Source organism: Octodon degus, unplaced genomic scaffold (assembly GCF_000260255.1).
Source record: "Octodon degus isolate 3935 unplaced genomic scaffold, OctDeg1.0 scaffold00246, whole genome shotgun sequence".
Lineage (NCBI taxonomy): Eukaryota > Metazoa > Chordata > Mammalia > Rodentia > Octodontidae > Octodon > Octodon degus.
This window is the reverse complement of record NW_004524822.1, coordinates 896,121-919,104: the sequence shown is the minus strand read 5'-3', so window position 1 is coordinate 919,104 and position 22,984 is coordinate 896,121. Positions and strand designations below refer to the sequence as shown.

The window sequence follows — 22,984 nt, the reverse complement described above, 5'->3', positions numbered from 1 at the left end:
AGAGAGAGAGAGAGAGAGAGAGAGAGAGAGAGAGAGAGAGAGAGAGATTGCTTATACAGAGACAAGTGGTAAATCTTGAGGTCTGCTGAGCAGCATCATTGGAATTAGCTACAGCTTCACCATGAACTCCAAAACTATATGCTTAAACAGTGTACGAATATATTTCATTCATCCCAGGCATCTTTATCATTTGGAAGGCTTTTAAAAGCCATTTATTATCTAACAATGAACCCTATAGTCCATTTGGTTGTGTTTCTCATTACGTTTGAGCAAGATATTTGAGCAACTGTTCAAAGGCCCTTGTTTCTTCTAAATACCTTTATGCTATTCCACAAGTAGTACAAATAAAAACATATTTAAAAAGTTATCTAAGGAAGAGAGGAGAAATGTTAGAAAACTCAGTGATGGTTATATTTATATTCCACCAAAATAACGGGGTGAAACATTTTTTAAAAATCAAGTACTTGGCACTGTGGGGGGGGGGGAAATGAAGTGATCTTAGTGATATAAACTTTTCTTTACCATGAAATCCAGTCTAGTCACAGGCCAGGTTAGGCTTCTTTTTCAATTTCTCTGTCCAAGTAAGTCAGGGAAATTCTAGAACATTCTGCATGGAAATCAGCAAAGGCCTAATAGAGACCGAGTGCACATTCAAATGCCCCGCAGCTGCACTCCAAGTCAAGCTCTCAAACAAAATTCCTTTTCATTAGTGTAACTGGGAAAATATGTAAAACTCAAGAGCCCCAAAGATTCTTTTGGCATATTTCCCTGAACAATTCCCAATACTTTTCATTTTGTCAGGCAAAGCAAATAAAGTGATGTGTAGGTGTAAATACCATGCAATGTGTAGCTGATGAAATACAGATGATTCTGACTGAATAAGAAAGCCTAAAGTTTGAAGAATGGCTTTTAAAAAAGAATTAATCTGTTCTGCATTTGAGATACTAATAATAAAAGGTTTTTTTTCTAAAAAATCCCATTCTTTTATATTTTAATCCCACTGTTGATACATTTAAATCATTTTTATACATAAATTCAATGTGTAATCACAAATGTATTGTGATTTGGGTTTATTGAAAAATTTCTTGCGTATCTGAATTCATAAAGCATGGGAAAAGATTTATATTACAAGGGTCGGAGAAAAAGGCAGAGCCCAAAGTGGTGCAGCACAATCCTAAGGTGTGAAAGGATGAATGTGGAGATAATATTCTGGAAGAAAAACTTTTTAAAATTACTCTGAGTAATGAGAGATTTAGTTTTTTCCTTTTTAATTTATTTTAGAAGCCAATATTATTTTGCAACATTTAAAAAAATTCATGGGCTAAAGCGACAGCTCGGTGGTCTAAGCACCTTCCTGGCAAGCACAAAGACCCGGGTTTGATGTCTGGTACCACACGCCTTGCACACCCCGAGCTGGGTGTGGTGGCACACTCCTATAATCCCAGCACTGGGGAGCTGAGACAAGAGGATCACTGTGAGTCTGAACTGTGTAGTGAAACCTTGTATCAAATAAATTTTTAAAAAATTTGTAAAAAACTTCTCCAGTTCATGAAAAGATAATTTATATTTCTGAAGTACCAAAAGTGCATGAAATAATGTCGTTTCCCCTAATTACTGATCTGACTAAAAATAACGTAATGATTTTTGTGTCAAATTTACTTTCCATTTTAGGTAATAAAGTGAAATATTTATGTTCTAAACTGATATTCATTCTCTCTCTCTCTCTCTCTCTCTCTCTCTCTCTCTCTCTCTCTCTCTCTCTCTGGAGAATCAATCATCCAGCTATTGAAAGACTTAACAATTTTTAAAAATATATCATCTGCAATGTGGAGGGAGCCAACTTATTCTCCCTATAGAACATACACACCCCCCCAGGATATACTTTCTAGAAATCTCTCTCTGAGATGGATGCAGACAGATCTCAAAATCGTACCTTCACAGGAAGTGGTTTTCAGTCCTGGGCATTGAACCCAGGCCTGCCTACACATGAGGGATGCACCTCACTACTGAGTTACATCTCTAGTGCCAGTGTAAACTTTCAAACATCCAAGACAGGGCATTGCTAAGTTGCCCAGCCCTGCTGCTCAATGCAATTGAAAGGAAGACCACTTATACTTTGTCCTCTCAAGCTCTGTTAAGGAAGGAAACTTATGAGGCAGTTTCAGAAAAAAGGCTGTTGGTCTTCTGGTGTCAACTCTGCCTTGGGCATTCAGGCTTAGCTCTCTCTGCCATTTGCAGCCAGCCCCTCTAGCTTCGCTCATCCCCCCGTATTCATGCCAGCCAAGGGGTACACGGAGCGGTGTGGCTCTGGGCCTGGACTGACACGAGGGGCAGTCCCGGCTGGCACCCGAGTGCGGCTGGCCCAGGTTGGGGACTTGGTAACAGCATCACGGCTTTTGTTTTGGAACTATCAATTCTGTGTTGCCAGCTCAGGGCAGGCCATGTCTGGATTTATGCTGTTATTTCCAACATAGCAAGCTTCAAATGGAATAAATCACAGCCACTTAGAAAAAAAAAAAAAAAAACTGCTTTATGAGTCTTCCTTTTCAATCAGAAAATATATGCTCTTGACTTTCCTTTAATCCTGGTCTTAAACAAAACAAACAAATTTTATGGCACTGCTTCATGCATGCCAGGCAAGTGCTCCACTGCTGATCTACACCCTCGGCCCTAAATCCTCCACTCTTAGTGCGAGGAAACAGCAAATCCATCTATGAGATCACTTAAAGCTGGGAAAAAGGGAAACAATTCTACATGTAAGGTGCTTTTAAGATCCAAGCATGTATTTATTCACTGCAAACAAACCTGCATCGAACATACGTCTACAAAACAATCCTGACCGGACAACTGATCCGAAGTCCAAGACCCAGCAGCCAGGTACGACCACTCCTTCCAACAGCACTGCTGCATGCATTTCCAGGGATGATGCCCAGAGGGCGCCAGCAGGTAGGGCCAGTTACTGGATCCCTTGGCAGCTCCCTACAGGAACATCTGGCTTAGGGTTCTAGGTTGGGATCCCCCAATGCACTGAGTTTAGAAGCTTGAGGAAGATTTAAGCCAGAGACAATGGAGGTATCCAAGAAATTATTTGGAAGAAGAAAATCATGTCTGTATTACAGATGTACTAAGAGTTTTTGGTCATTATTTCCTAAACAATACAGTGTGACAACTATTTGCATAGTGTTCTCACTGTATTAGGTATTAAAAAGTTACCTAGAAATGCACAAAAGGGTGTGCATAGGTTGTATACTACTGTACCACTGTGTAGAGTTGAATGAACATCAGTGGGTTTTGGTGTCAGTGAGATCCTAGAACCAACCCCTGGCAGAGATAGGGACCACTGTACTGGATTCACCTCAGGATTTTAGCTAAGGAGGCAACCAGACTCGTGCACTGACAAGAGTGCCCAAGGTCATTAATCTTAGAACTGCTTCTAAGGGCCCAAATCAGAAACAATATCAACGCCCATCAGTAGGGAATTAGTCTGACATCTCTATCATATTTTCTAGCCATGTTGGTGCCTCGGAACTCTTGAAGAATGACAGGCATGCTGTCCTGTCCGCTGAGAGTCACAGTGCTGCTTCTCAGTGGACCAGAGTTGCCGGGAAGCTGCATGAAGACGACTCTGCTCATCCCAGGTGATTTTACTCTGCCTGCACACTGAAGAATCTCGGCCGTGAGCACTGGGACTTTTGTTATGCAGTCATGGAAACAGCACCGGGCCACATCTGTCCTGTGCAGCAAGGCACGCGGCGCTCTGTGCTCAGTGCAACCGCGGGCACAACAGCCTGCACGGTCCGACTCCGCTTTCAGAGTCTGCTGGGATCACAGTGGTCCATAACCTGAGGAGTAATTGTCTCTGGGGGATAAAACATGGATGGTTTTACTTTCTTGTTTATTTTTTTGTATTTTTGGAATATTTCTACCATGAGATGGCATTATTTTTATAACCAGAAAAAAAAAATCACTGACACTGATAATTATGAAAAAACAAAGTTAACTATGAGTCAAGTCTAGTTACAAGAAATGTCTCTGCCTAACAAATGGGTTTCTGGCCCTCGAGCCTTGGCCCATATATCATAGGCAATAGTCTGCGCAATGACATTTCAAGACAACAAAAGAATTTATATGGTTTCTTGATATTCCCTGGGGTCACATTGAGTAAATAGTTCAAATCCTTTGTTTTCTATCATCTTTTCAGCTAGTGAATGTACTTTTTTTAAAAGAGGGGAGAAAAAAAAACAAATGTGGGCCCAAGAAGATAACTCAGTAGAATAAGCGCTTGCCTGGTAAGTGCGGGGTCCCGAGTTCAATCCCTGGTACTACAAAAAAAAAAGTTCCTTTTCATAAAAACTATGTATCTGTCTTTCATAAGATGACCAATGCAGTGAAAATAGCTCCACGCTAGCTGTACAATGCAAGAAGACATATGTTTGCATAATGTAAATATAAAAAAGAAAGAGGGTAATACTGTTAATGTAAATTTCACAATTATCTATACATTCTTTATTAAAATACTGTTTCTAAGTAGAACACAAAAACGAGCAACAAGGGCCAGCCAGATAATTCAGAGGACTAAAGTACCTGCTTAGGTAGGCGCAGGGACTGGAGTTTGAGTCCTACTGTGGCATGCCATGCCAGCCCCTGCCCCCAGGGCCCGCTGAGAAGGGACTGGGCATGGTGGCTTGAGACTGTAACCCCAGTGCTTGGGAGGCTGAAAACAGGAGGATCACTACAAGCTGATCTATGTAGTGAGACCCTGTAAATCCTGTAATAAATACATTAAAAAAAAAAAAAAGACAAATAACAACAAAAAAAAACCCTGCTCAGTTCAAAGTACTTGCAATTGTTACTTTGATTTTTGTCATTTTGCACCCAGAGGGGTGCAAGGGTGTCACAACACAATACAAGAAATAGAAAATAGAGAGCTGTGTGAGCCTCCTGTGACACTCTGTGTTTCACGGGGAGACTCATTTTCTCTGTATTGGGGAAAAAAGAAAAAAAAAAAAAAAACAACCAACAACCTGATACCAAATGAAGGAACACTAAGCACAATGGATAAAGTAACATCAAATTTGAGAACAGGTCGTATTTCAGGGGGTCTGAGGGCAGAGATAAATAAATACTGAAGGCAACTTAGCAAACACATCTCCTTAGTGGAGTAGGTTTTTTTGAACGAAGTCTTACCCAGCAACTAAGACGTATTTTCCGTCTGCTTGATCCTTTAACCTCTCCAGCAGGGATAAACGGACTTTGGCTTTGCTTTTGCCATAGATTTCAATTTCATCTGCGAGCAATCCTATCTCCTTGGCAAGGATGTCCACAGCTTTTGGGATCTGTGCTCTTGAAATTTCTATATCACTGGGGGAGAGAGAAACACAAAAGAGACAAGTCTCCTCAGCTTAGGTGGTCGCTGCTAGTGTGAGAAACACTCACACACCATGCCAGTGATTAAGTGGATGTAACTGACTTGCTCTGTGGTCCTGTCTCTCTCTAGGGCGGTGCTGAGCACAACTGCTCGCAATTAACATGCATGAGAAAGTGATACATGCTTGTAGGAGACTGACTCCAAAAACTCACCATGATCCTAGGATTGCACTCAGGCACAGGATAGGTCTGTGCCACAGGGGGAGGACAGCAGGTACGTTACAAAGGCTTCCAGCAGGGGGTCCGTTAAGGAGCAGGCGCTAGACACAGAAGCCGAGGAGGGGGACGCTACTGCACAACACTCACCTAGTGGGCCGGCTGGCTGCTTGGGTCTCTTTTTTGGCCACTCAAAAAAGTGGAAATGCTGTTCTGTTTTCTCTCCACCTGTACTTTCTCTTTCTCTTCCCCATTTTCAATTCAAGGTCACATCTCAAAAACTTTTTATTAATTGCACAACTGCTGGTGCAAGTCTCTGAAAGGCACCTTCAGGCTGGGGAACTTTTAGGCACTCTGCGGAATGCGGCTGGGCATCTGATGTATCGCAAGATGGGGAGGTGTGGTGATGCCCTGCAGCCTGGCTAGCCTGGAGGTGGACAGCCATTCCCTAACCCGCCTGGACACTGGGGGCAGAAGGGTCTCCCAGGGGGCAGGGGACACCCACCCCTCTGTGGCAAGCAGCCACACTGCTCTGCTAGTCTTCTGTTGTCACTGCTGTTGGCCTACTCAGCCCAAATACGACCCTGTGCTCTCCTTCACCAGACGGGGTGGTGGCGGCCTGCTCTTGGTGAAGAAGGCAGGACTGCTCCATCTTAGCTGCCTGAAAGGGCACCCCAGAACCTGCAGGGGGGACACCTCTCCCCCTCTTGGGCGATGTGTGGGCCGAGCTTGGGGCTTCCACCAGGTCCTTGCCAGGCGGCCCAGCACAGAGTCCTTTGCATTACTAGCTGGAGTCCTGTTCATTTTGCTTTCCTAGTTACGCATTTTATTCAAGAGCCAAATCCTGGAAAATATCTAAGCTTTTCTGGTTGCCAGAAAAGAGCCCAAGAGTCACAATGACATCACTTTGATTTTCCAAGTGATTCATGAACTTCTCAGCCTGCTTCTCTCTCTCCCTAGTGGCTCTAGAAGTCAAATTTGGTTAAACAATAGAACATCCCTCCCCAAGAAAAAATTTGTTTTTTCCCCCCAAGTTTCTTTTTTTAAAAAAATTAGTTAATTGGTCTCAAGTTGAATTTTAAAAGTCTTTGGTACAGGAGTTAGTGCAATCTATTTTAATTTTTTTTTTTTTTTAGCACTAAGTACAATTTATTGATTTACCGATAAAAACTAAGGTCCAATAACAACTTCAAAATATTAAATAGTTTATGAAACAAACTGTACGAATACAGGGATGGTGTTACAAAGAATAATATTCTTCACTGGAATCTATGTGACCCTGAGCACACAGCAGCGCAAAACAAAGATGCTGAGTCTGTTGTAGGGGAGAAGAGAGCTGGGGCCTCGCACCAGCCTGGCGGGCGTCATCATACCAGGGCGGATGGCTGCCGCCCAAGGGGACAGGGCAGCTCTAAGGAACACCTGGGCGCCCGTTCTGGGGGTTATCTACATGACTCTCGGCATCCCACCCGTGCCGGGCAGGACCACCTGGGGGATCTGGCATGATGCTGCTCAGGTGCCCAGTTGATTGTCTGTGGAGGGGTGGAAGGGCGGGCTCGGCAGGAAGTTGGAAGCGCACGTCTCTGGCCTAGATCATGTCTACCCAATGTTTGAAATCACATGAAGGTTACATCGTGAGGTTTGTAGTTCTAGATTTATGCAAAGCATATGCAGCTTTACCTCATGAAATGCCACCGTGAAGAAATGATCTATCTGCATTATCAGCGCCTCCTGCTAGAGTTCTGAAGAAAGCAGCACACAGCTGCCGGGTGCAGTGACATCTGCTTGGCTGGGCATTTACGCCTGGAGCAGAGACCTGCTGGCCCAGAAGACCTAGCTCATCTAGGTGCGGGACGTGTCGAGCCCTGAAAAATGTATTCTATACACTGTATTTTCATATTTTGTCAAGTCTAAAACCACTGTTTTCTGGACCACCAATAAAACATATTGGCCCTCAGTAAAGGACATGTCACTGAAACAAAACAAAATAGCACAATGTAAATTCTTAGAACTGACAGAATATCAAAAATATGTCCATCATGACTTAGCTTTGCAGAATTTAGGAAAAGAGAAAACAGTCTAGCAACTTGATGAGAGAAGACTTATCTCCTTCTAACCCCAAAGCACCCCGAGCCATGGCCTCACCCAGGAACTAGGAGGGGACCTGGGGCACTCGGAGCTGGCGCCGGTTACCTTGGCACGGGCGAGAGAGGCTGCAGTTTCAGGCAGTGAAGTCTCCATCTCCTGTGCTGCTGCTCACGGAGCCACCTCCGTCCGCTGCTGACCATGTTCTTCAAGAGGGAAAGAGAGGTCACAGAGCTGAAAATGGCCAGGTGCACCCTTGAGCTGTGGGGGCACTGTTCGAGAGTAGCACAGGACAGAAGGGGACCCAGGGCACAGGATAAACTAAGAGAACGTCGGCAGTAACGTTATTCACATCTAATGAGGCTTGTAGGCTTGGCTAGAAAAGGAAAATGTGAGACACAAGCACCACTAAGATAGCGTGTTTGTAGGGGGAGCCATTATAGGGATGAAACTGTTCATCTCAATTGGAAAAGAGAAATGAGAAAAATATGAGATTATGTTCGTGATCAGCTGCGACGCCTGATTTTCAAAATGTACAACATGACTTCAAATAGCATCCTTCTACTATTGGTAGAAATGAAAAAGCAAACTGAATTCCAAGTAGTTATATATATGCGTACATGTATGTATTATAAAGAAATTAAAATAAATAAAATGGAATTTGGCTTTATTTGAAATGCAATTTATAATCCTTACAGAAGCATAAAAATCTTATGTATCACCTTGTATGTAAGAAAGAACTGAACTAATACTTGCTTCTGTTTCATTCTTCTGGGGAAGTCACTGGAGCTTCTGGCTTCTCTGTCACTCACCAATGTCACTGTTAGAGACTCCACCGCAGTAGGCTACAGCACCATTAGACTTCCCAGCAAATACAGTAACAAGAGGGAACCTTGGGCTTCAGGTCATAGATAATGCTGTTCCCTCCAATGCGTCTACCAATGGTCTCATGAAGGTGTCTATCAAAATTGTTTTTTAATCTTTTATTTATTTATTTGGAACAGGGTCTTGCTATGCAGCTTGGACTCGTAGTGATCCTCCTGTCTCAGCCTCCCCAGTGCTGGGATTACAGGCATCCACCATCATGCCAAGTTTCGGTGGCCGACATGGCGGCACAGCATGTGGTACAAGGGATCAAACACGAATCCTTGTGCTTGCCAGGTAGATGCTTAGGCCTCTGAGCTATCTTCTAGACCTTACTAATTTTTTAAAGACCTTGTTTTTAGGCAGTAAACACAATTCTCTTTCCTTTGAATGTGAACTAGACCTGTTCGCTTGTAACAAGAAAAAAATGCAGTGTGAAAATCCCGTTAAGAGACGAGACCCTAAAACACTGTGGCCTCCTCTGCTGCTCTCTACCCTGGACCACCATTCTGGGGGAAATTCGCTGTCACACTGCAAGCAGCAGAGGAACGAAACCTCTCATGCCAGTGACCAGGTGAGTGTGCCACCCAGCTCTTCCTGACAGGCTGATTTTAATTACAAGAGCGATCCTGAGCCAGAAGCACCCAGGCAGCATGCTCCCGAGCCTCTGACTCACAGAAACCGTGAACTACTGCATGTGTGTTGCTTTGAGGTGCTATATTCTGGGGGCTAATGCATTACACAGCAATAGGTAACACACAGATCCTGACCTGGTCCCTCTACCTGGGCACCCTGCAACCACTGGGCAAGTAACCGGTTTTAATGTCTCCTTCCTCACTGGTCAACGGGCTTGCCACGAGGTATGAGAAGTGCTTAACACCATACATGGTAAAGAGAAGTCACCTGCAAAATGTCAGCGACAGCTAAGCAGGCCTCCCCACGCAGGCTTCTCAAAGCTGTGCCAAACGAACCTGGATCCGCAGAGCTGCGGCGAGGAGACCCACGGCATCTTCTGCGATGAGTCCATTCAGAGGGGCCCTGGGCGAGCCACAGCTAAGCTTGCCTGCGCAGAGTTTGAAGAAAAAGCAAAATGAAAAAAGACTGTCCACCTACTGCCATTATTACAACCAATTGCTCCTTGTAAAAATCTAGCACACAAAATAATAGTCTCAGCTTCCAGCTGAGGAAGTTAGGAAGTCCAGGCCCAGTGGCAGGTGGGTCACTAGGGCACAGACTCTAACTGGGCCTCTTTTATATTTTACGTCACAGAAATGGCCACCTAAGCCAGTGGTGGCAAACCCATGGCATCCGGGCCACAGCAGGTACACAGAGCCCTCTGTGGGCATGCAAGCCAAGCTGCCCCAGGAGCCAAGCATGCTGGGTAATAGTTGTTAAACAAAAACCTCAGCATTCAGGTTTAATTGCAGTGTTGGCACTTTGAGATAAATATGTGGGTTTGGGTTGCAGTTTGATCTCTAAAACATTCATCACCATTGACCTAAGACTTGCCCTGGGAGCCAGGCATTCGAGACTTAACAATGCATACTCTGCTTTGAGAAATCGTATTTCACATTGAACAGCCTCTGCAAAGAACCTCCAAGTGTCAAAAAAATATGGTGTCTGAGATATATACAGGAGTAGCCAAGACAGAGAATAATTTGAGACACTGCGACGTAGCAGAGGCTGCAAATCGGTCATTGACCCTAGAGTCAGACCTGGATTAAAATCATGCCTCCACTGCCTACCGGACTGTGGATTAGAACCAGGATATCAACCTCATAGAGGTCTGGGAAATAAAATGTGATGTGGTGTGCAAAATACTTGGTATGCACTGTGTGTGATTAAGCTATTAAAAGTGAAAATAATGCTTGGAAAAAAGGGACAGATATACATACTGTGTTCTGTTCCATGACATTGCTATCTAATTTGAATTTTTAACGCAGTAAGCTTTTGTCTTATTAGAAGGTTCTGTGACCTTTCCTGGACAATATACACAGAAAAGAAGTGATTTCCCTTGTGGACACTGAGGCACGGCAAGGAAGTTAAAACACAGGAGGGGCCCCAGCCACACAGAGGGGCCTTAACAAGTTCCCATTGTGGAGCAGGTGTGGTGGCATGTGCCTGTAATCCCAGCCTTTGGTAGGTTGAGGCAGGAGGACTACTGCAAGTTCAAGGTCAGCTTGTGCTACAAAGTGAGTTCAAGGCCAGCCTGAATTGCACAGTGAAACTGTTTCAAAAAAAAAAAAAAGACTCCCCCCAAGAAAAAATCCCTGTCATGGAAGTGACAGAATCAATTTTCCATTCAAAATCAAGAAATGACATTTCAGGGGCCAGCCTGATGGCTCAGTGGACTGAAGTGCCTGCTTAGGCAGAGCGTAGCAGCTGGGGCTGATCCCTGGCCTGCATGCCGGCCCTGCCCCCAGGGCGCACTGGGACCAGTGATTGAGACTGGGTGTGGTGGCGCACCTCTGTATTCCCAGTGCTTGGGAGACTGAAAACATGAGCATCGCTAGAGTGCAATCTATGTAGTGAGACCCTATGAACCCTGTATCTCCTGTACTAAATGCATTTAAAAAAAAAAAAAAAAATTCAGGGTATAACTTTGTGCTGCACCTTGGATCCCTAATGTTCCCCAAACCTCCCCCTGCCTTTTAATGTATTTGGTACAAGATTTCATTATGCAGTGGTCCTCCCGTTTCAGCCTCCCCAGCACTAGGATTATAGGCATGGGCCACCGCACCCAGTCTCAGTGGTGGGTTCAGCATGCCCAGGGGCAGGGTCAATGTGGCATATGGTTCTGGGGATCAAACCCCTGTTCCTGGACTTGCCTAAGAGGCGCTTTGTCTTCTAAATCCAAAGCCCATTTGTAAGAGGCTTGGGTACCAGTTTGTGGCACTCCTGGGAGGTGGAAGAACCTTTAAGAGGGAGGGTGTGGGAGAAGTCAGGTCACTGTGGTGGGTACCCTTGAGGGGGGACATGGGGTCCTACCTCTTCTTGCTTTCTGGGTACAGGAACAGGTCTCCTTTGCTGTCTTCCCCGACGACAGACTATGCTGCCACAGGCCCAAAGCCACAGCCAAGCAGCCATGGACTGACACCTCTAAAATCATGAGCCACAAGAAACCTTGCCTCTTTTAAGTTGAGTCTCTCAGATATTTTTTCAGCGTAACCAAAAGGGAACACATCTGGTTTTCAAACTGGAAATGCACTAATAATCCCACTTTTCCTTCCTCTAGTTAGCGCTTAGAAAATTTATGAAAAGCAAACATAAACGCAAAATGCTTTAGCCCCTACCCCTCCTTAAGGAAAAGCCATATTCCTAACAGAAACTTTTTGAATTAAGAACGATACTCTTTTCTTTCTTTGGATCAGGGCACTCTAAATTACCCATGTGCTGACAGTCCTCTGCAAGAAAGCACACAGAACACTTAAGAGTACGTGTCCTGTGATGCACTATTGTCAAACGTATTACGGGTGTTGGAAAATCATATCCCCTCAGGTACTGTTTAGAGATTAGCAGAACTTCAGTTTTATAAATCATATCTAGGCAAAAGGCAAGAGTCAGAGAATGAGAGGGATTTGTTTTGTTTTGTTTTAACCACTAGAGATCTGATCTTAAAATCCTGTCCAACTATTATAGAAAAAAATTTTGTGTAACTTTGTTCTTTTTTCCCCCAGCACTAGGGATTGGACCCAAGCAATGCGGAGCTATATCTACAAGCCTTTTTACTTATACATTTTGTGACAGGGCCTCACTAGGTTGTTTGGGCCAGCACTGACCTTGTGATCCTCTTGCCCAGCCTCTTGAGGAGCTGGGATTACTGGTGCCATTCTTCCACCTTTAACTAATGGAGAAAAGGAACCAAACAATATTCCAGGAGCTAGTTGCAATTTTTAAATATAATCCCCCAAATCGATGTGATTGAAGAATATTCCACCTACATAGTTACAGTAAATAATTCTTCCTATAATCACAGCTTCAGTAAGTGTGGCCAAGCCATGTGAGAAGCAGGCAGGGACAAGACTAGGACTCTCGCAAGGCGCCTAGCTCAAGAGCAGGTGGCACACCCAGCGCTGCTCTCTGCTTTCAACTTAAAGTGACTGAAAGAAAATTAATCCAGAGTAGTAAAAGGCTGCTGGGAAAGGGCCAGGAAATCCTGGGAAATATACAGAGGAACGCAGCACGTGGGATCTGACTGGGGGGACCCACCACAGGGGAATCTCTAACCTGCAGCACAGAAGCCTGTGACTAAAACTATGAAAACTGTGAAACCCTTCTGCTTCCTCACAGGCCCTGGCTAAGCTCAAAGCTCAACACCTATAAATATCAGAAGATGTGGGCCAAACACAGTCCTGGGGATGGGAGGGGGCGCCGGCCAGGAGCCAGGCACGCCGACTGCTCACAGTGTGGCCTTCTCGCTTCTATGCATGGGGACTACACTTTGCTACCTGCAAAGCTATCTTGTGCCCTACTAAAACCAACAGATATTTAAGGGCATATGAGAAAATCTACACTTGCTTAAGTACCTACCTAGCTGCCTAGGTGTGTGTGTACGTATTCTAAACTTTACCAGATCCAGTATTTTTTTCTTAAAAAAGCAGTTATCTAAGTTTTAGCAATTTTTAAAATTATACTTTACTTCTATTACATCAAAATAAAATTGTTTGATGCTTTTTTATGGAAAACAGGTACAACAGTTTTCTCCAGGTGACAAGATCAAGAGCTTTTTAAAAAAAAATTTCCCCCAGTACTGAGGATCGAACCCTGGTCTCACGCAAGCTAGGTAAGTGCTCTACCACTGAACTCCAGCCTAGAGCTTTTTAAATTTTATTTTGAGACAAGGTCTTGTTTAGTTAGTAGGCTAGCTTCAAACTTACGATCCTCCTGCTTCAGCCTCCCAAGTAGCTGGCATTACAGGCAAGTGCCAGCATGTCGGGAGAGGCGTTATTTTTTACTTACTCCTATAAACTCTGCTTTGCTCTGCAAATTTCCTAACACAAGCACTGTACAGCTTTTGTGGTAGGAATCCATGCAATTCCTTTTTTTTAAGAAATGTTTTTATTCTTTGAGGAAGTTTCACTAAGTTTCCTGAGCTGATTAAATTTGGGATTCTCCAAACTTGGCCTCTACTCTTGTAACTGAATTAAAATTTCTAAACCCAGACAGTACAAAGCTGTAACTCAGTGGATCAGGAATACGTTCACTGTTAGTAAATTTCAAGGCAAAAGGGAACTGAAGAGGAAAAGACCACTTCACGGGCCGTGGAAGGCAGCCCCAGCTGGGGCTGGCCGAGGTCCGGGCCCGGATTTGAGCATGCAGGAGCCCCGTCCCAACCTGCAGGTGGGTCTTCTCACTTCCCACTAAGTACTGGAATACACTTCACGGTTTCTCCAGAGACAGCCAATGAATCACTTTAAAAGTGGGCCTTTCACTATTACATGTTTTCATGATAATGAAAATTTCTGAAATGAGAAAATTTAAGGCTAATGGGCTCTCATGCTGTCCTGAAGGCAGAAGGCCCCTTCCTGACACGAGCTGTTCTGAGACCTCCTGGGACGCCTGCCAGAAGAGTAAGCGCCCTGTGAGGGGCTGGGCCCCATCGCTCCCTCTCCCTGCCTCTCTGCTGCCCTGAGTGGGCTGGCTTTCCCGCAGTCTGACTGAAGGCAGCCTTTTATACAAAAATCCACACTCAACACCCAAATGCTTCTTCCCTTGAGGAAACAAAGTTACTCCAAAAACTTAACGTAAGGCTGAAAAATCAGGAAGAATGAAAAACTCAGAAATCAGGGCACATAAAACTTTTTAAAGAAATACTGGTGGCTGTTTTTTCAATTAATATTGATTCTGTTAAGATTAAAAAAGTAACGTGCAATAGCCAGGTGTGGCGGGCCCTGTCTGTCATCTGAGCCTCGAGAGGCTGAGGCAGAAAGCTCCCCATGGGACTGAGCAGCCTGCAATACATAGTGAGACTCTGTCTCAAAAGTGCCAAAATAAATAAATAAGCAACATGCAATAAATGAACTTAGTATAAATCAAGTAGGGTATGACTTTGTCATACTGCCCTCAAGAGCTGCCCTCCTACTTTAAAATCATTACCCCTGGGGCTGGGGAGATAGATAGCTCAGTGCTCTAAGCACCTGCCTGGCAAGCTCAAGTAGCTGGGTTCAATCCCTGGAACCACATGCTGTGCTGACCCGGAACCCTGGGCACACTGTGCTGACCACTAAAATCAGGTGTGGTGGTGCATGCCTGTAATCCCAGCACTGGGGAGGCTGAGACAGGAGGATCACTACGAGTTCAAGCTGTGTAGCAAGACTCTGTACCAAATAAATCAGTAATTTTTTTTTTCTAAATCATTACCCACCATCACACAAAAGCTCGTCACCCTTAGGAATGTATTGTAACATATACCCAACCATGCTCTGGGAACCAATGAAACCAAATTACAAGGGAATTAATAGACAACTGCATAAAAATAAAAAGTTAGGGCTGGTGATGTAGCTCAGCAGCAGAGTGCTTTCCTAGCATATTTTAGGTCTCTGGTTTAATCCTCAGCACTGGGGATGCACAGACAGAAAGAGAGATAGAGATGAGAGAGATGAGAGAGATAGGGAAAGACCTGATTAAAACAACTGGAATTTCTAGAGGGAAAAGAAAGGAAAACCAAGTATATATAACATCCAGAACTTCTAGGGAAATAAAGAAAAGCTCATAAAAATGCAGTGGGTTTTAGAATAACAAAAATTTAAAAATTGTAAGCACAATTATTATATTCGAAGTGCATAAGGATGATTAAAGGCCAAGTTTTCTATCACTGCCTCCTGACATTCTCAGGGTTTCCCTGGGCCTCTCCCTTTTTCAGAAGGATTTTCCAGGGACCTGTACATTCTGCTGTGATGAGGTCCCCTCATTTGTGCTTTGGAGACAGAGCTACAATGGTAGAGGAAGGCAGCAGTTCCTGGTAGCCCCTGCTGTATGAAAGAGGCACTGCCAGGGGGATCTTCCCTTGTGCTCCTTCCAACAGCCTCTCTCCTTTCATCCATGATGAAATTGGGGATCAGAGAGCTTAACTGATTTCCTCAAACTCACACAGCCTACAAGTGAAATATAATTAAGAGTTGGAAAAAAAAAAGTCCCCTCACTTTGAGTCAGGGTACCTCTTACTACAGAATTCATGACCTTGGCACTACATTAACTGTCACCCTTCAGAGGCACTGCTGGGGATGGCCCAGGTCCCCTCATTTATTACTGTGAGCCCCAGATGTGGCCTACGGTTCAACCCCCGCCCCCTAGTAAACAGAGCTAAATCAGCTTAAAATGGTGCTGTAATCCATCGGAAACGCGTCCTGTTCTTTGGACCCTGCTCTGCCTGCTACAGCCCTAGCTTTCTCATCCCGCGGGGTACATTAGGCCCCAGAAGTCTTGTTTAGGGCAAATTCTGCTCTTAGTGAGCAAGCTATCACAACGTCACAGCTCCTTTCTTTCATTAAAAAAGTAATTTTTTAATAACAGAAAAATGTTGCTGCTCTCATGGCTCGAAAACAACACCGACATCTCCCTGCCTCCCAAGCTCCGCACTGAGAGCATGCGCAGTGGGGTGGGATGAGCACCCCGGCAGGTCTGGTGTAACTGTTTTCTGATCATGACTTCTGGGACATCAGCCATCAGGGAAATCTCCCCAAGGGCTAGGCATTCAACAGCACGCCTCTGCGGGCTTATCTCATCCTGAATCACCGCATCCCACCGCCTTTTACAGGGGGGTAGGGTGACCATCACGGTGAGGACGAAAATCTCATTACACAGCGCTGTCTTCCCCCAGCCACAAGCGTATTAGACATTCTTCTGGTCCTAAGTTTAAACAAAAGCACTTCTCTTTTTAATGTTTCAAAAAAAAAAATCTACTCACTTGTTTTTAATGGCAAAATTATGAAAAAAGGAGAGGAAGAAAACCTTTCTGTAACTTAACTCAGAGGGTAAATTTTCATAGTAATCAAAGCTGATAAAATAAAAACTTTGATTATTCAGAAATGTGATGCAGTTAGGAACAGGGCTTGGAAAACCATACTAGAAGTAGAAAATGGTCTTGCTTAGGGTTGGTTCTGCAAGCACGCTGTTACCAGAACACAGCAAATTTCTCTTATGTAAAATAATTCCTAAACAACAGTAAAATGTCATTAGCCTTGTAGTTAGAGAACACTGACATCCCCAATTTAAATCCACAACTCTGGCTGGGCATAGTGGTGCACACCTGTAGTCCCAGCGCTCAGGAGGCTGAGGCAGGAGGACTGCAGTGAGTTCGAGGTCAGCCTGAGCGGCACAGTGAGAACTTGTCTCCAAAAACAAAGACAAAACACCAAAACATAAAAAGAGAAACTGTATCTTCCACTCAGACATAGTGCAATGAAAAGATCCAGCAGGTAAGGTGTCGTGGTTTCCTGAGTGCAGTGCCTGGGACAGCACCTTCACTAGTCTCAAGAGCCGCCCCCCAGCTGCAGGGAAACCTTCGCAGTGTGCCAGCACCCACACACCACTGCCAGGGTCGCTCTGGCCAAGGAACCTGCCCACCAATACTCACGGACTGCTGCTGTGTGCCAGCCACGCTTGGACCTGAGCATTCAAACAGGAACAAGACAATGACTACAACAGGACCAGAATTTAAAATAAACCAGGGCCAGCCAGATAGGTCAGCGGACTAAAGCACCTGCTTAGGCGGAGTTCAGGGACTGGGGTGTGCTCCCCAAAGTGCTGTGCCCACCCTGCCCCTGGGACGCCTTGCGATGGGGACTGAGACTGGGTGTGGTAGCGTGTGCCTGTAATCCCTGTGCTTGGGAGGCTGAAAACAGGAGGATCACTACGAGTCCAATCTATGTAGGGAGACCCTGTACACCCTGTACTAAATACATTAAAAAAAAACAAAAAAAAACCAAACTCCAGAAATAAAATAAAATAAACCAACTACAACTGGTGTACTTTGTAGACCCACTAAATGAACTTCTGATTCTTTTGTCTTCCAGGCCTCTCCAGGAGCACTGTGACACGGAGACCACATGTCTGCAGGAATACTTTTTTCAAAAGCAAGAGTACTACGGGCGCAGGGTCTGAGTTCAATCCCCGGTTCCACAAAAAAAAAAAAAAAAAAAGCAAGAGTACTAAAGGAAAGCTATTGGAAATAAGACTGTTTTACTAAAGTAAAGTGTCACTTTCCTACAATAACATGTGCTTAAAGCAATTTTAAGAGAACACTGAAATAGGTTTGCCTGTCTTCGGCCAGGATTGTCAAAACTGTCCTAAATATAAACTCTTATTAAAACAAAAGAAAAAAGTAAATATTATGGCAAATCATACATACACACACACACACACACACACACACTCATATATATATATATATATATATATATATATATGGCATAGAATTTCCAAACTGGCTTTCCCAGTCTCACTAGGATTCTAAGCAGAAAAACAATCTGCACATCCACCATTTAGAGCTTAGACTGTTTTATTTAGGAGAAAAATCTAAATTGTATGTATTAAAGAAGTTATGTGGCATATACTCTGCTTGTGTTAAAAACAGCCATGAAGCCCGATTCTCAGCGGCTGCACCTCGGCTTCGTTTGTCTGTGTGATTTCAACATACGTTCTGGGCATACAGCTCAGGGACATGGCGCCTGCCTGGCAAGTGCAAGGTCCTGACTTTAATCCCCAGTACCAAAATAAAATAGAATAAAATATTAAACTAGAATATGTCAAAGCAAACCTGCTAAGTAGGTCCTTTCCAGCCCATGTCACCCTCTGAGGTTCTAGGGGTTCACCAAGGAACAGGTCTGTTCTGAGGCTTCTCTGCGGGAGAGGCAGTACCAGCCTCTAGGTGTGGCTCACTCTGTTCTGGGGTCGCCTCAAAGGTTTAAAGACCTCACAGTCCCCTGTGGCACTGGTAGGCGAAAGGACAAGAGGCCTTTTCTGTCAGGTGAACCTTCACCAGCCTGGGGACAAGAAGCGGCCACCCTTAGCCTGGCTCAGTGATCTACACTGACGTTTGTAGATCAAAGCTAAAGGTAACAGGAAATAGGACTCCTTGGCCCCCTTTGGCACTGTCTAGCACTCTCCATGACCCAGGGATTGCTGAGATGGGCCTAGCACGGCCCATGACATTCCTGGATCCCTTAGTGAGATACCGTCTGACAATGGCAACCCTTTTAAAACTGGTTCTGTTTCTACCGGTGATTTTCATGGTACATGGAAGTGATCTAGGGGCTCTGAGGAAGTCCTTCCGGGTCACTGTGAGGGGAAATATGGGAGACCAAAGGCTGGGCTTCATTCCTACCCTTCCCATCAACTCTGCTTCACACACTGAGATTCAGGTAAGATTTCTCTAAAAGAAAGGACTCTACCATGTTTTTAGTCTGTGAAAACTAGTATTTCCAGTTACCCCACACAAGTACAAACTGTCTCCTTCAGAGGCTAGAGGCCAGAAGGATGCTTTGACATGGCAAGGGAGGCAGCTTCCCTGTGACATCTTATCTTCCCTCTGCCAAGCCGGATCCAGTGGTCCTAGACTTCTCAGAACACACTCTGCTCTGGATGACCAAGGTTGCCGTTCCTCCTAACACTCTTCCCTGCCTTAGTCAGTACCCTTCGCCAATGTGGTTAAGACATTTACCTGACAGGACATCATGGAAGCAGTTGAGGACAGTGGTTCCTGGCTGGATCCACGTAAGGGGAATCTCTTCCGGCTTAGGCGAGCCTAAGATCACAATGTCAGCCTCATGAAGCTAAAGGGAAAAAGAAAAAAAAAAACCACACACACATTTTAATCTGTAGTCAAAAGACATGGCCAACTACTGACGTAACTAGCAGGGAATATTACAGATCCAGAGTTTTGTTCCAAGTGAAGACAAGGGTGGAATCACTCCTTGTCTCCTTCCAAGCATGTTTGAGAACAAACAGAGCATGCCTAAGACATCCTAGAAAGGAAAGAATGAAACTTCAACAATGTCTTCTGGGCCTGTAAGTTGTGTTCAAAGCATACTGTAAATATTTACATTTAAAAGTTTGTTACAGTAGAAGACACATTGGCATTAAATTCCCTGAAAATATACCCCCTTGCTCAAACACACTCCTCCCCTCCTCCTTCTACTTCTGTAGTTACTGCTGTTTTGTTTGCTTCAGTGTCCTAAGCTGATACGTCGTGTCTACTTTTTATGGTCATTTTGATTTTGGAGAAGATCTGAAGTCACACAGCGCCATAGCCAAAGAATAGGGCTGAGGAAGGCACACCAGAATGTTCCTGTAGCGCCCTTCCATCGGATGGTGCTCAGTAGCAGCATTCTCTGTGGTTTTGGTCACATCTCAGAAAGACACTCATGAAAGAGGATGTTCAGAACCGCTTCAGAAAGTGACAAGAGCAGCGGGATAAGTGTATCGAAGCAAAGGGGAGTAATTTTAGGGGAACTGGTGGCAAAGAGTCTTTTACTATATATTTTTTTAACTTAAACACATACCATTTTTTTTTCTTTTTGTTAGCACTTGTATACACTTTCATCACTAAGTGTATAACATAAAGAAAAGAGTCAAGGGTTTGACTGATGGACACAGAGATGGAGAAGACAGGAGATGTGGGTGACATCTTGATTCATGAAGTGGCCTAGGAGAAAACAGAGGCTGTAGTAGTGCACCGTTAAAATAAGTCCCACATGGAACTTCTGTTATATCCATGGAAAGCAAGGCAGGAGCTAGAGAAAGAAAGTCATTTTCCTCACGGCCCTGGCTAACCTTTTGGCCAACTGCTTATTTCTCCCCCGCTAAGAAAGAGGTAAGAGCGGAACCAATATTGCAAAATAGCAGGCAAGTCCGTTCTGCATGTATTTTGATCCTATCACACGGGAGGAGTGAGCCTGGCTACTTCTAGAAGCAGAGGAAGAGGCTGGGAGTGAGCTAACAACTGTGACCGCCTGTCCAGGCATCACCGAGCCACCAATGATTTCAAACTAGGCACAAACATAGAGAGGGAAAGTCACGCTAGGAGTCTCAGACGCACGGAGAGAACAGGGGCAACTCGCAGGTCAGGTGTGTCTCCTGGTGCTGTGCTCATGTGGTAGACTATGAAACCAGCTCTAGAAGTTTACACAGCTAGCCCTTTCCCCGTTTCACTGCTCCCCAACCATCTGCAGCCTGTAGGCTCAAATGGAGGCACAGAAGAGAAAACCCAGAAACACCGCCACCCCATCACCACCATCACCTTCCCCACAGCAGCTGCCACACAACTGCACCCCGCCCGCATTCTCAGCATGGTGAGGCTGCCCTTGGGATATTCAGGAAGAACAGACGAGCTTGCGTGCCTGGATCCTGAACCCTGGGCTGGGGGATGCATCTTCTGACACTTTTTAGGAATCTCAGAAGAAGATCCATGACAGTGTGACCAGGCTTATGAACAAAGAACTCAATGTCAAGGACAGCCCGTGCTCCCCTGACAGACGGAGTAGCAGGATGACAATGTAAGTGTCTTTTCATGGGGCCAACAAAGCCACCTTTTAAAAGGTAGCACCCAGGAAATACTGGGTCAACTTGGTCAGCCAAATAGGGAACAGCACTTCTGCTTTTTAGCACCTTAGTTTATAATGGCATCTGAAATGGAAAACCAACTGGAATTATATCATACTGAAGCTACGGATTAATCACACTGAAAAGAGAAATCCCTACCCAAACATCTGCCTATGTACTGTTCTTTTTCTATGCTATAGGGCCAAAAACTACACAAAGTGTGCAATTAATATCCCCAGCAATCTGGCTCGTTGCAGCTAAACACGATCTCTCCAGATCTGAAAAGCAGTGAGGCTTTTGGGTGATTTTATATTGAGGGGTAAAAAAAGTGTTCTGGCAGCAAGAGGATTTTAAGCATCTGTTTAAAAACTGTATTTCCTCATTTACATACATAAATGACTGCCACAAATCTAACCCTAGCAATCCTCAAAAGAAACACAAATGTTCAAGGCTTGCTGCAGACGAGCAGATACGAAACACCATTTTGCTCAATTCTCAGAGAATCAGGACATGTTATACAACAACTATGAAAAGAAGGTCTGTAGGAACAATGCTGAAAGGTTCATTATAGAAAAAAAAAACAAGGACCACAGGACACACAAATTCCCCAAGAACACTCAGGTTCCCCACGTGGTTCCTTTGATACAATCTGTTCTTTTCATTACCTATAAATCTTAGGAGCCCCACTTGGCCCCTCAACTCTGTAACTACACACTACGCTAAAGTGGGCTGGTCTAATAAGCAACAGGGGACAGTTAATCCCACAGAGAAAAGACACAAACCTCCTGCCTCAGCCATGATCACATCATGGATGTTAATTCTTTCTGGAATGGAAAAGTGCTAGATGCTTAGGTCAATAAACAACCCACTGAGGAGGAGGGAAGAGTTTAACGAGCTCAAATTCAGGGAGAATTATCGTCTCACTGGCTGTTCTTGCTTTCCTCGTCCCACATGGGAAAGGCCCTGGCCACAGCTTGGCTTGAAACTTTACCTCATAACAAAATATTGCTTTCTTGGTGGAGACTGGAGCAGGGTAGCTTGAAGAGAACCACCCACTCCCCAGGCAGAGGAGCAAATGTTAAAACAATAGTGGGAAGCCAGGATACCCAGGAGGAGCTTGGGAGGGGGGGGCAGCATGGAAACTAGTCTTGTCTAAGTGGGTGATCCTTGGAGGGAGGGGGCAAGTGTCAGAGTATGGAGAGGAAGGAACCTGAGGACAGACGTGATCCGACAGTGATACAAAACAATACAGTCTTGTACAGCAAATACAATATATTTTAAAAGATTTTAACTAGAGCAAAGACCACACCACTCTTTTGGCTACAAGAGATTTTACCTCTTATTATCAGTGTTCTTAAACGATGCACAAGTCTCAGAAATGAAATAAAATGGGCACATTTTGTTTTGGTGTGTGTGTGTGGCCAGCTCAGCTCACCCTGGGGGTGGGGCTGGCAGGGCACATGGTGTTGGGGATGGACCCACGATCTCTGCGCTTGCCTAAGCTTGTCTAAGAAGGTGCTTTAGACCACTGAGTTATCTCGCTGGCCTAGAAGGTTTTGTTTTTTAAAGAACAGCGGTTTTTATTGTCTGAGACCTATGAGCACTGCTTCTATATCATTTCAATATTACAAGCACAGTAAAGAAAATGAAGTTCGAAATGAAGAACATTACTTTTAAAAATTAACAACTGCTTTTCCAGCAAAGATGTTCTTTTAAAATTAAATAACTAAAGAGACCAACGGGACTTCAAGATTCTTCAGGGAGGAATGGTTGAAAAAGATGTGGTATTTTTACACAATGGAGTATTACTCAGCTATAAAGAATGATAAACTCGAAGCCTTTATGTTGAAGTGGATGCCACTTTAAGATATACTCATAAGTGAAATAAACCACACACACAAGTGTAAATATC

The 22,984-nt window shown here is 44.4% G+C and overlaps 1 protein-coding gene across 1 annotated transcript in view; it reads right to left on the bottom strand.

The window, feature by feature from the left end:
• The window catches only part of Mthfd1l (methylenetetrahydrofolate dehydrogenase (NADP+ dependent) 1 like), a 222,858-nt gene that overhangs the window by 165,687 nt on the left and 34,187 nt on the right, over positions 1–22,984 (bottom strand). Inside the window, exons 8-11 of the mRNA XM_004645991.2 lie at positions 19,193–19,304; positions 9,504–9,595; positions 7,777–7,874; positions 5,188–5,361 (exon numbers count right to left, since the gene is read on the bottom strand). Coding sequence (XP_004646048.1) covers positions 5,188–5,361; positions 7,777–7,874; positions 9,504–9,595; positions 19,193–19,304 — 476 coding nt within the window. The remainder of the gene's footprint in view (positions 1–5,187; positions 5,362–7,776; positions 7,875–9,503; positions 9,596–19,192; positions 19,305–22,984) is intronic.